The sequence below is a fragment of the Arachis duranensis genome, chromosome 3 (genome assembly GCF_000817695.3).
Source record: "Arachis duranensis cultivar V14167 chromosome 3, aradu.V14167.gnm2.J7QH, whole genome shotgun sequence".
NCBI classification, from domain to species: Eukaryota; Viridiplantae; Streptophyta; class Magnoliopsida; order Fabales; family Fabaceae; genus Arachis; species Arachis duranensis.
Window position 1 is genome coordinate 3651577 of NC_029774.3, and position 12718 is coordinate 3664294.

Genomic DNA, 12718 nt, shown 5'->3' on the forward strand with positions numbered 1-12718 from the left:
ACCAAGAACAAAATAAATAAAGAGTTCATGGGGGGGGGGGACCACAAGCCGGACCCCCAAATAGCCAAAGGTCATCAGATCATTTTTTCGCAGCAGAAGTAGACAAACTACCACCAGAATCAGGAGGAGCACCGCCAGGACCTGGAAGAGAAGCACCCACAGGAGAAGAAGAGGAAGTCGGAGGAATAACCGAAGTACTCGGAGCATCTTTGGAGCGAGGAGGAGACTCGATGATCCTCTGCCCCCGAGTCTTCAACTCTGATTCAGAAACAATTACGGGGACAGGAGGATCTACAATGGCACCGTCGATGACAACTTTGTCAGGATGTAAAGGAGAAAGATCCAAGTCAGGAGCAATAACTCTGACCTGCTCCAGGAAAATCCTCCAAGACTCCTCGGCGCCATCGGCAATAGAGTCCTCTAACTCCTCATATGCTTTCCGAGAATTCAACAATCCTCTAACTCCTCATATGCTTTCTGAGAATTCAACAGGTCAGTTTTTACAGACACAAGATCCTTGAATAGGCTTTGATAGCTGGCCTGTGCCGTTTTCCTCAACTCCATCTCCATGTTGCATTGGGCCTGCAAAGCTTTCCCTTTTTCCCGAAGGGTATCTCTCTCCTCCTTTAGCTTGGCAATTTCCTTCCTCAACTCTCCCTCATGCTCTTGATATACACGAAGCCTCCCTTCTAGCTCCTCGACCCTCGAGGTCGCCCCTAAATAGTTGAGAGGAGCCCTATCAAAGATATCCAAGAGCTTGCCGCAGACCCCCGCCACCTTAAGGCTCTCCTCGACCATAGTGGTAAGGTGGCCCCGATGACCATAGTAGTAAGGTGGCCCCGAACAGACATATCATCCATGCCTATACGGGCATAAGGATAGATATTCTTTCGGACGAATGCAAGAGCGTCCGCCTTAACCTCCCCAGAAGAGCCAGACTCTAAGAGCTTGCGCTTCTTGGGATCAGGAGAAGGTCGGACGACGAGGGGCGGCTGAGAGGGAGCTGAAGAAGAAATCACCATAGGATTGGAAAGAGTTCCGACATTACGAGGAGGAGGAGGAGGAGAGATAACCCTGGCACCACCAGACCGAGCGCGAGACTTAGCTTTAGCCTCCTGGACCCTCTGAAAAGATTCTTGAGTGTTTGTCTTTGCCATTTCTGAAAAAGAAAACAATAAGCTAAAGAATCAAACAAGTCGGAATATTGGGTTAACAAGTCGGAAATTCAGCATACTAGAAAAAACTACCTAGCTGTGATTGGACAAAGGTCGGAGACCCTTGGAGAAATTTTTTAGTATCCAAATAGGGGGCCCTCCCCCACACTTCTCGGAGGAACCCCACGACGGCAGCCTCTACCTCATCCAGGTCATCCAAACCATATTTCTCACAAGGGGAGGCCTCCAGCCAGTATAAAGGAAAGCGAGGAAAAGAATTATCATCCAGAAAAAAGGGGTGATGACCCTCTACAGCTTGCACTTTGAAAAAGAAATTTTTAAAGTCATGAAAAGATTCATCAAAAAGGGTAAAAATCCTCCGACCTTGTATGGCTCGGAAGGAAACCCATTGTTGTTTATTATTCAGCCCACTAAAAGGTTTGGTCATATGAAAAAGATGGAAAAAGATTTTCAAAGTAGTCGGGAAATCCAGAGCATGGCTAATAAATTGGTAAATTTTCAAGAAACCCCAGGATCAGAACAGTAACGTCAACCCAATCTACGGATGCCATTTTTCTTTCTCTAAAGGAAACCTACAAAAGGAAAAAAGAAAAGGAAAAATCAAAAAGGTCTCTAGAGAGGAGGAAAGGAGCCGAGCAAAAATCTACAACACTATTCCTCTACAAAGTAAAGTCATGCGAAAAATGCAAAGAAGAAGAAAGAAACTAACCTCTTTCCGAAAATAAAGATAGAAAGAAGCAGAAGCCTCCAGGAGCACGAAAGTATAGTACGTGTAAACACAGCACGAACAAAGAAAGAAGAAGTTTGAAAGATTGCAGAAACGGAAAAAAGAAAGAGAGGGAAAGTACTTATAAGGATGCCAAGGGGCATAAAGGTAAAAGCGGAGCAGTCATTAATGAGATTGCACCGTTACCAAAGCCCCCAATACTTCCCCAACGACACGACACTTGAACTGACGTAACTGTCAGAAACTAAAGGTCGCGAAAATCACGTCGGTTTCCAAGATCCGTACTCTTTCAAACAAGTCGACTACGCACCCGAGTTGAATACTTGAACCCAAACTTTAAAGAAAATTTGGGCTCAAATAGGGGCACTGTTCATACCATGGCCCAATACAAAGGCCCAGGTCCAACTAAAAGGCCTAATCTAAAGGATTAAAGCCTTTCTAAGTGTCGACCTTCACATAAGAATTAAGCCTAGCTAAGTACCGACCTTCACATAAGAAGTCGGTATCAACCACGACCTGCTTTAAAGAAGTCGGGCATGAGATTAGCTGGCAGATAAACACTCATTCAAATGAGTAACCGCCCCTAAAATCTCTCTAACCGATCCATAAAGCCATATCTTAACCTCCCTAAGATAATGGGACGGTTAACACCCTAAAGATACGGCACTACTCCAACGGTGGTTATTGGCTCACCACTATAAATACACTGACACCCCTCAGGTATCTCTAAGCCCAATACTCTCTAGACCTGCTAACACCCTTGCTGACTTAGGTATCGGAGTGTCTTTGCAGGTACCACCCCCCATTCACCCACGTATACAAGTCGGAAGGAGGCTCCAGCGTGTAAACCAACTCGGAGTTCACCCTTCGTGGACGATTGGGCCAACCTACACCATTCATTCTATTAATCTCTGGTTACCCATCGTAACAAGACTCATGCAAAGAAACAAATCAGATGACTGAGCAAAACATCACTCTTTCTCTGTGCAGTAATTTTTCTTAACAAAGATATCTTTTGATAATAGATATACGAATTAAAGAATAAGTACTACTCATTATTAAGTTTAGATTCAAATTAAATGCTATATGTAATCGAAATATCAACATAGAGTAATATATATAATAATGCAAAATAAACTAAACGAACTTAATTTGCGATGATAAAAAGAATTAAATGCGCTGAGGATTAGTGATCACGAATCATTATTATTGTTGTGGTGAGCATACTTACGCCTTCCATCTTGCACTAAGGAAAAAAAATGGAATTTGCTTTGCTAGCTGCATATGCATACACGAGATTAGATTAAGCATAGCGGCTTAATTTGTCTGTAAGTAGTTGTAAGTAGTTATACTCAGTAAAAAAGGAAAATCACATGGATAATGTTAAATAAAAGATAGAAAATTAAATTTATGTTAAGTAATTCATCAAACATGTAATGTATAAAAAGAAAAACAAAATAATTCACCAATCAATACAATAAATTCAATCAATAAATTTAAATACCAATCACAAAAAAACATAATAATTCATAATTTAAAGTAATTCATCGTATATATAATGTGCAAGGAGCTTGCAAAAAGGAGCGTATGAGTGAAAGTAATTGCTTCAAAATGAGCATTAATTTTAGAAAGAAAAATAAACAAATTAGAGTTAATTCACATTAAAAAAATAATGCTATGAATTTAATTATATAATATTAGCATATATCAACTAAGCTCTAAATAACTAAATAATTTAACTAAGCTCTAAATAATTAAATAATTTAATGTACATAATATTTTTTTCTAAAGATGTTATTTTATTCCATTACAATGGAATATAAGTGATCCAAAAGAAAATAATAACAAGGTTAAAATGGAATTTTTCATGAGATGATATTTTCTAACAACTATAAAACAGATAGCTTATCTGTAGTCAAAGGACTAATCGAACTTTTTCTTTGAATGCATCCATGGCGAAACCAGCTATTTCTATGGGTGACAACCACTGCTTGTGGAAGACTAGCAAGTTTCGAGCTATCCATAGCTCCAAAACAGGTGTGCCGCTCTATTCTTGTCTCTGTTTCTGTGTTCTTCTTAGATATTATTCCACCATTTCCAAATTTTCTCAAGAGCGTCTCTCACCGGAAGTTCAGCTATGTCTCACACTAGAAATTCAGCTGATTTTCATGCACCAACGATTGATTTAGGACATGAGACCAACAAGTGAGTAACTGATTCTTCAGATTGATTATATTTGGGATACATTGAATTCTTTGATTGAGTTTTTGCCAGAATCGCGATTTTATTGTGAATGATTTTTTCATAGAAAATTTGTAAATAAATTAATGTTCTTAAATTGTTTTATTTTTTAAAGATAGGTTATTTTATTCAATTAATACAATTGAATATAAATTATCCAAACGAAGACAACAACAAGATCAAAATGAAAATTTTTACAAGATATTTTTTAACAATTACAAAACACGAGTTTATCCATCATCAAAGTACGGATACTAATCAAACTTTTTCTTTAAATGCATTCATGGCCAAACGAGCTAACTTCCATGGGTGACAGACAAACGAGCTATACTTCCATAGGTGCGGCTTCTTTTCGAAGACTAAGAAGTTCTGAATTTTCCTAGCTCCAAATCAGGTGTCCTGTTCTATTTCTTCTTTTTTGTCTGTCTGGTTCTTCAAAGTTCTTAGCAGAGATTATCCCATGAGTAATTAATTATTCTGATTGATTATATTTGGGTACATCGGTTTAACACTTTAAATTTTCCATAGAAATTTTTTGTTCTTTAGCTGACGTCTCAGTTACCAAATTAAAGAGTACAAAGGCATTTATCTATACTGCTCTGGTAATTACTCTAATAGGAGATAGAAGAGCCGATAAGCCAATGAATATGCCGAAAAGATTGAGTACTGCGAGTTCTACTCTCTTGACCTGGTAAGTATGTCTTCTTTGTCTGAGATAGAGTATGGAATCTGAAGAATAGCTTGTGCCAAATTGTGATTAAAAGATTGAATTGTTTGGTGTTTTCACTATCTGTCTGCTATAATTAAGACTGAAATCTAGATAAGTTGTTGATTTGGGCTTTGAAACAATAATTTTTGTATGGGGTTAAATTGTTTGAGCCAAAGAGTCTTGTATGTTTTGACTTGACTTAATTGTCTTCTTACCTTCTAGCAAACTCCTCCAATCTTGTGAGGAATTTATTTCAATATCAGTCTTTAGAAACGTAGAATACCTAGAATACTTACTTTGGTATACTTCAAAGTAAGAGGGGGCAACTTAGTTTACAATTTCTAGTCCTATTTTTTTTAAGAGTGTCAAATTAAATACTTTTAAATCAAAGTTCAATCACCTTGAACTTTTGATCTACTGATTATCTCTCAACTAACCCACTGCATTCTTCTTTCCATTCTCTTTTAACCCCACAAAAACTGTACGACAACTCTATAAATTTCATCGATTAAAGTATTGTAAAACTTAAAGCAACTAAGAGTATAAATAGAGACAACCAAAGTTTGAATTGTATTGTAGTTGAAGGTTATTTGACTAGTAACTGGGGAGAGAGATAAAGCACTTTAGGGGTGATGTTAGAAGAGAAAACATAACTGGAGAGATTATACTCCAAAGATTGGAAGATGCAATTCGATTATTGTTAGAAAAAGATGGTGCCATAGCCAAATAAGTTACTATGATAAGTTAATTACAAAAATATTGTTAAATGGATTGAAGGAAAAAATAACATTAGTGGGAATTATGATTCTTGAGAAACAAAACAGAATTTATCCACATCTTTCAACGTATGAAAGTGGTATACAAGAAAGACAAATAGTTTCTGACCATGGGAGCAGATTGCTTTAAATAAAGCTAGTAGGTGGACAACTGTGGAGTTCATCAATCAAATTACTTATGCATTCACAATAAAGGATAAAGATGCTTAGTAATATAAGGTGTTTATGTAATATATGCATGTATATAGTTGGTGAGCCATGAAATTGTGATAGTTTGTAATATTAGGTGGATAGGTTTACTAAAGAAATGGAAAATATGTTGAATGTGCTGAGTTGGATTCAATGTCCATGTAATCTAAGTTTTTTTTATGACATTGTCAAAAGGGATTATTAGGACTAAATTCCCATAATGGTCCCCCAGATTCAGCCCGTGCACTGATTTAGCCCCTGAGATTTCAATTGCACTTTTTTATGTCCTCCAAATTGCGATCCGCGCAACATAATGGTCCTTCAGTGAATTTCCGGCGTGACTCAGCAACGGCCTTGCTTATGTGGCACAGCCACTGCCACGTTGGACGTTAGAGTGTACAGATGACGTGGATTATGTTGTAAAATTTCTCAATGTAGTTCCTGTCTTCATTTTTAAACCCTAAAACTTCATTGGCCTCCCCTCAATCTGGTTCTCTCCATCAACGTCTCCTTCTGCATCTGTTGTGTACACCAATATCTGTCCCCCATGAGAGGAACTGGGAGCCATGTCACAGGAAGTTCCAACCGGTCATCGTCGACGGAGAATTGGAGAAGAAGCACAACGCAAATTAGGCAGGGGCGGGTTCCGGGCTGGTGCGGCTGTGGTTGTCGCCCGGTGCTAAGGTGGTCAGGGATGGAGACGCATCCTAACAAGCCCTTCTTTGGTTGCCCCAACTATAATGTGAGTAAAGGTAATTGATTTGTAGTTGATTGAATTTTTTTTTTTTGTTGATTTTTTTTGGTTGTTTGCAGACAAGTGGAAAAATATGGTGTGGGTTATTCGTCTGGACAAATTGTGTGCAAGAGGAGCTGCCTGAAAGAGCTATTTCAGGAGATGATGATGGTGATAGGAAGATGAACTTTGCATGGCGAATGGGGAAGATGGAGGCAGACATTAGGAATCTGAAATTCATTACTCATGTTCTTGGATTTGGGTTCTTAGTAGTTGTTGTTTTTGTAGGAATGGTGCTATTAAAGGGTTGAGAACATGTCAATGTAATGTAGTTCCCAAAGTAACGAATGAAAGTGTTATGTGGTAACATCACAAGGTTTCTTAGCTTGCTATAATAAAATATCATGTTGGATGAATAAAAAGTACATGTAAATAAGTAACAGAAAGATTGATTCAAACCATGGATAGTATTAATTGATCTATACCAAAATATGGCAAACCATTCATAGTTTTAACACATTACAGTCATAAGTAATTGAGCAAGTAGTATGACATACTTGATTAGTAATCAACAAAATGAACCATTATTTATAGTGAGCACAGTCACTGTTTCTTTTAACAAAAAACAAACACTTGACACAAGTGTAATGTCCTAATATTAAGTTTCACTTCTTCCGGGAGTGCTTAAATCCAGGGGTCGGCACAAACTTCAGAAAATTTGTGAATCGTGAGGCAGTGGCAGAACTCGCACCCTTCATTGGATCCAGTGCTGTAGAAGGGGTTGTTGGTGGTAACCTTCTTCTAGCAGGCAGTTTGGCAGGTCTTGTGGCTGGTTCCCCTTTTACTTCAGTGAACTACACAAATTTCAAACCACAAATGAAAACTAAAGTTCGTCACCCACTAAACCTTTTTCAGAGCTATTAGTCCATGAATTAAAAAGGTTTATTATAGAATTACTATTGTACCTTTTGAGAATCTTTTGGTTCAAAACAAATTGGCTGTGACAGATCAATCTCTAAAGCTTGACCAATAGGAGCAGAATTGATTGTAATATTAGCAGTAGCCGTAGCTGTACTAGTAGAAGTTGCAGTTGCATGGACAGTGGCAGTTGCAGTGTCAGTTGCAGCGGCCTGGGTAGCTGCAGTTGCTTGGGCAGTAGCATTTTTAGGGTCTTTAGTAGCCTCCGCAACCTTTGCAGCTGCCGCAGCATCAGTTGTAGCTTGAGCAGTGTCAGCTGCTCTTTTTTTTCACATCCTCTCTTGGTGTGACCTTTTTGCAAGCAGTACAGGTGAAAGGCCGAAGCTGTCTTTTCATGGCTGTACCTAGCTTAGATTTCTTACTAGAACTTGTGCCTTCATCAGAGTCCTTCCTCCTCTTTGTTTGAAGGTTACCTGACTTCCTCTTTATTGGTGGTGCCAATGGCTTGTTATACTGACTTTATTCCCAGAAGGCTTGGCCAGGTATATAATTGATGTCGTATTTGTATGTTTTCTTGTAAGACTCCATGGTTATCAACTTGTGGTAGAAATCCTCCAGGTGCTTGTTCACTCTGGCCAGTGTAGCACAAGCATGAACGCATGGAATCCCTACAAGTCTAATTTACATCCAGTTTAGGTTAAAACAAAATCATTTATAAACAAGTGTAAAAGTCCATGAGCAAAGGTAAGTGGATGGGGAAAAACAACCTGTTAACATCCAGAACTGGCAGGTACATAATCTTTTCCCCAAATCCACCACATTGTTTGTAGGACGCTCATGGACCTCAAACTTCTCATACCCAGTATCTCCAGACCATATAGCATGCCAATGTCTGGACTCATTCCTCACCTTTTCTAGCCTACTTTTGATTACGGGTGGTAACAGCCCCAGGTGATTGTCCAACTTCACCTTGTTCTTAGCCATAGTCCTCATGACAAACATCCTCACCTCTTCTAAAAGAGTAAGTATAGGATTTCCCCTTCCTTCCTTTATCTTTGAATTGAAAACCTCACAAGCATTATTACAAATCGAGTCCAATTTCGGGTTGTGTCTGAACTGTGACCTCGTCCATGCCTCCCTGGGCCACTTGTCAAGATACTTCCATGCATCCTCGTTCAGCGTCTTTATCCTATCCATGTAATCATGAATGGCAAGAATTAAGAATAGTGAAAAAAGTCCATGTAAACTAACTCCAAAATAAAAATATTGCCTTTACATACCTTAAACTCTTGAAATGTAGTTGCTCTAGCACACTCCCATAATAGTCCCTTCAACTCTAGGTCCTTCCACTGCTTGTTGAAATTTCGCCACGAATGTCAGACACAGAAACGGTGGCCAACATCAGGCATCACCGCTTTCATGGCAGGCAGTAATCCCTGAAGATAGCAAACAATATGTTACCATAATAGTCCCTACGAGTGTTAATAGTTCACCATAACAGTTCTTAACTTCGATCATTGATCACCATAATAGTCCCTATTTTTGAAACTCGTTCACCATAATAGTCCTTATCATTCAAAATAGTTCATCATTATACTCCCTGAAGTGCACCATTCAGTACCTATTTAAGTTGTAACAAATAGCAAACCACAGAAGTATAGTAACTAATTAAACAATAATAACAGAGGTATCATCAATCACAGAAGTTTACTGCACTTTATGTACTAAACCAAGTTAACACAGTTTTATACATTACAATTTACGTGAGATTAAGGTTATACTAGGAGATTACCTTTTGCATGTCAGAGATGAAGTTTCACCCATGAGTCTTGTAGTCTCCAAGGTCTTCATGTAGCAACTCTAGAAACCACTTCCAATTCTCAAAGTTCTCCACTTCTACAACTGCCCAAGCAATAACGTATATATGATGATTAGCATCTTGTCCAACAGCCGATAGAATTTGCCCCCCCCCCAAATAGTTTTTAGAAAAGCCCCATCAAGTCCAATTAACGGACGACAGCCAGCCCTAAAACCTGACTTGCACCCACTCAAGCAAACATACATGCTCTCAAATATGACCTCACCACTAGGCTGTGCCTTTGTGCAAATTTGAACAGTGGATCCCGAGTTGGTTTTCAACAGTGTTTCACCATAGTCCCTAAGCAAGACATATTACTCCTTCACATCCCCATAAACTATATTCCTAGCATCACACAGTGCCCGTGATATAGAGTTCCTATTAAGCGACAAGTCGTATTTCATCTTGAAATATGTTGTAGCCTCATAGTTCCTAAAATTGGGATATTTCCTTAGTTTTTTGACCAACTTACCTGCAACCAATTTCTATTTGTTGCCCTGTTCCTATCCTCTCTTGGACAGGTGTGATCATTGAAGAATGTCTTCACTTGCCAGCAATTGTCTTCGTGGTCCCTTAATGCGTACACAACCCACTTGCAATCCTTCACCTTACATACTGCCCTTACCCTTTTTCCGTCGTTCTTCCTGAACCTCATCCGTCTCCCTTCTTTTATAGTGAACTCCCTCACTGCCACCTTGAACTCCTACTTAGTATTGAACTTCATCCCGACTTTTAAATGTAATTCTCCGAACCTAGCACCCTGTCTAAACACCGGAAATACCTCCTCCAAACTTTCTTCTCTAACCAGCTCATCCTCTGAATTAGGTGGTATTTTCATCTCCAAAGAGTGCCACAAATTGGCACCATCCAATTTTGACGCCGGATCAAAAGCATCATGGTTATACGCCTTTATCCCTCCCTCCACAAATCCGATGTCCACATCTTCATCAGAAATGTCTTGCACAAATCCATCATCATCAACACAGACCTTGGCCTTCCCTTTTTTCTTTCCACTCTCTGCCTGGACCTTCTTCCTTGCATTGGGTTTGTTGAATTTCTTCTTGTGTGAAGGAACAGTATATCCAATGCCCGATTCGTCCGAGCTATCATCCGGCTCTTATGGCTTATACGCCTCGTTCGCAGCACTCTCGTAGCTGTCATGAGAGTCTGAGTCAGAGGATAAAACAACAAGGTCACCAGCATCTTCCTTTGCTTTTGAAAAACCTTTTCCTAAAGACCTCAGACAGTATCTCCTAGTCCTAGTTACATTGTTATGGCTGGGCATGGGTTTGGGTTTGGGAACTATCTTAGGCTTAGGCTTGACAGGGGGTCTTTCACCATCCTGGAATTTGACTTGGCTTGCTCTCCAAGATCCCTCACCTGGTCATCAACATGCACAACAACATCCTGTCTTTGTACTATTTTAGGTTCTGAAATACCATATTCAATGTAGACATCCACTAATCCATTGTTCTTTCCACCATGACAACACATCTCTCTCAACTCGTTATCAGAGTCTAAACGCCTCAAACCTACTTCCAGGCTCATCCCTGGGACCTGCCACCAAACCTCCTTCATTGTCTCATAGCCTAGCTCTTTGAAGTAATTTCTCAGGTAGAATACATCCAACCTGTCCATATCCAGATCACCCAAATAGTGCTTATTGTCAGGTGTGTATATCCATCTCCCATCCTTACCCCTTCAAGGCTACTTCTTTAACTAGAACTTCCTTTCCATTATTGAAGAGTAGTGATATTTTTCAATGTTAAAGCTTTCTAATCACTTTGTCCTTGATATATCCAAATGGAGTTAAACCCCAAAACGATCATTGAGATGGGCATTGTGCACTAAAATCATCCCTGAGATTGATAAAAATGTATCAACGTTAGTGATACATGTGTCACTCTATGATTTGGCCACGTGTAATGGTATGATGATGTGTTGATCAGTGACACGTGGCATGCTGATGTGGATGGTTGTGTCATGTATCACAATGTCATTTGGCCACGTGTTGCAACCATATTCATCCACGTGTCATCCATTATGTTGTAGATGCACCAAATTAGTCCATTACTTTACATTAAGTGACTCATTTTAGTCCATGAAATTAAATGTTGTGCACTAGACTAGTTCCTTCACTAATTTTTTCTCCTTTTTTTTCTATAAATTTAAAATTCTCAATATTTTTGAATCAATTAATTTGAATTCTATTTTTTCACATGTTATTTAAATACAAGTATTTTTATAAAATATTTTTTCTCAGGTACCCCTAACCGCCGTCTTAGAGTTGACGTAAAGACATTTCAAGTACTCCTACTATCATCTCCGACCTCTTTCGTCTAGACTGAAGAGGTCGAAAATGGTAATGAGGATGCTTGAAGTGTTTTCAGTCTAACCTATTTACACATAATGAAAACGTATATTTCATTAAGAGCTAAAAAATGTTTATTTTAATTCTTAATTTCTTGTTAAAAACACATATTTTTTTATGAAAAAATGTGTTACTAAATCATATAATTCTTTTTTTTATAATAACATACTTATATATTACAAAATTTACCAATGTTAAATTATTATAGAAAAAATTATATAATTAAAACTAAAATCTTAAATTTTTTTATAAAAGCACTTATATTTAAACGATATGTGAAAAAATAGAATTGAAATTAGTGTATCCAAGATATTAAAAATTTTAAAGTTTAAAAAAAATGAGAAAAACTGGTGAAAGGACTAGCTTGGTGCACCACATTCAATTTCAGAGACTAAAAATGAGTCACTTAATGCAAAGTGAGGGACTAATTTAGTGCATCTACAATAATGATATAATGGATGACACGTGAACGAATACGGTTGTGACACCTGGTACAAATAAATACGTGGCCAAATAGCATTGTGACACGTGGTACAACCACCCACATCAGCATGTCACGTGTCACTGGTAAACATATCATCATACCATTACACGTGGCCAGGGACGGACATAAGGGGGCGAGTGGCGGCCTCGGCCCCCCCAACTTTTTTTAATAGTAATAAGTTATTATGTATAATTTAATTTTTTTTCAAAAATAATTTATTATTTTGTCTAGTATAAATAAAAGTTCAGTCTAATTTAAATATTAATAATTTTTAATATCTACAAAGTAAGTAACAATATTAAAAAAATCTGAAAAAGATATTATTACTAATACTTTTTAATTAAATAAAAATTTTCAAATCTCATAATTAAAGTGAATTCTTTTTCTTCTTGTGGCCGTTTTTTTTATTCATTTGGTATTAATTTTCTCTGTTTCAACTGCTATAATTAAGAGATCTTTTTCAATTATGAATATTGTGAAAAATAACTTAGAAACAAAATAAAAGATGATTTTTTGCTAATTGTCTCTTAGTTATAT

General features: G+C 38.0%; 2 protein-coding genes across 3 annotated transcripts in view; both read left to right on the top strand.

The window, feature by feature from the left end:
• The first annotated feature begins 3838 nt into the window (after positions 1–3838).
• LOC107476749 (protein NLP8) overlaps positions 3839–12718 on the top strand; it is a 29645-nt gene continuing 20765 nt past the window's right edge. For both annotated transcript variants that reach the window (XM_021137353.2, XM_052258883.1), the window contains exon 1: positions 3839–4834. The gene's annotated coding sequence lies outside the window, so the exon portion shown is untranslated. The remainder of the gene's footprint in view (positions 4835–12718) is intronic.
• Positions 4830–6919, top strand: LOC107476751 (uncharacterized). Its single transcript, XM_016096628.3, has 2 exons — positions 4830–6559; positions 6631–6919. Exons 1-2 carry the CDS (start codon positions 6365–6367, stop codon positions 6859–6861), a joined length of 426 nt encoding a protein of 141 aa, XP_015952114.1. The 5' UTR covers positions 4830–6364; the 3' UTR covers positions 6862–6919.

Bases quoted from the DNA above. Each gene is read 5' to 3' on its own strand.
- LOC107476751 (XM_016096628.3), top strand. From the start codon at position 6,365: ATGAGAGGAACTGGGAGCCATGTCACAGGAAGTTCCAACCGGTCATCG. The intron at 6,560-6,630 runs GTGAGTAAAGGT...GGTTGTTTGCAG, and splicing joins TTGGTTGCCCCAACTATAAT to ACAAGTGGAAAAATATGGTG.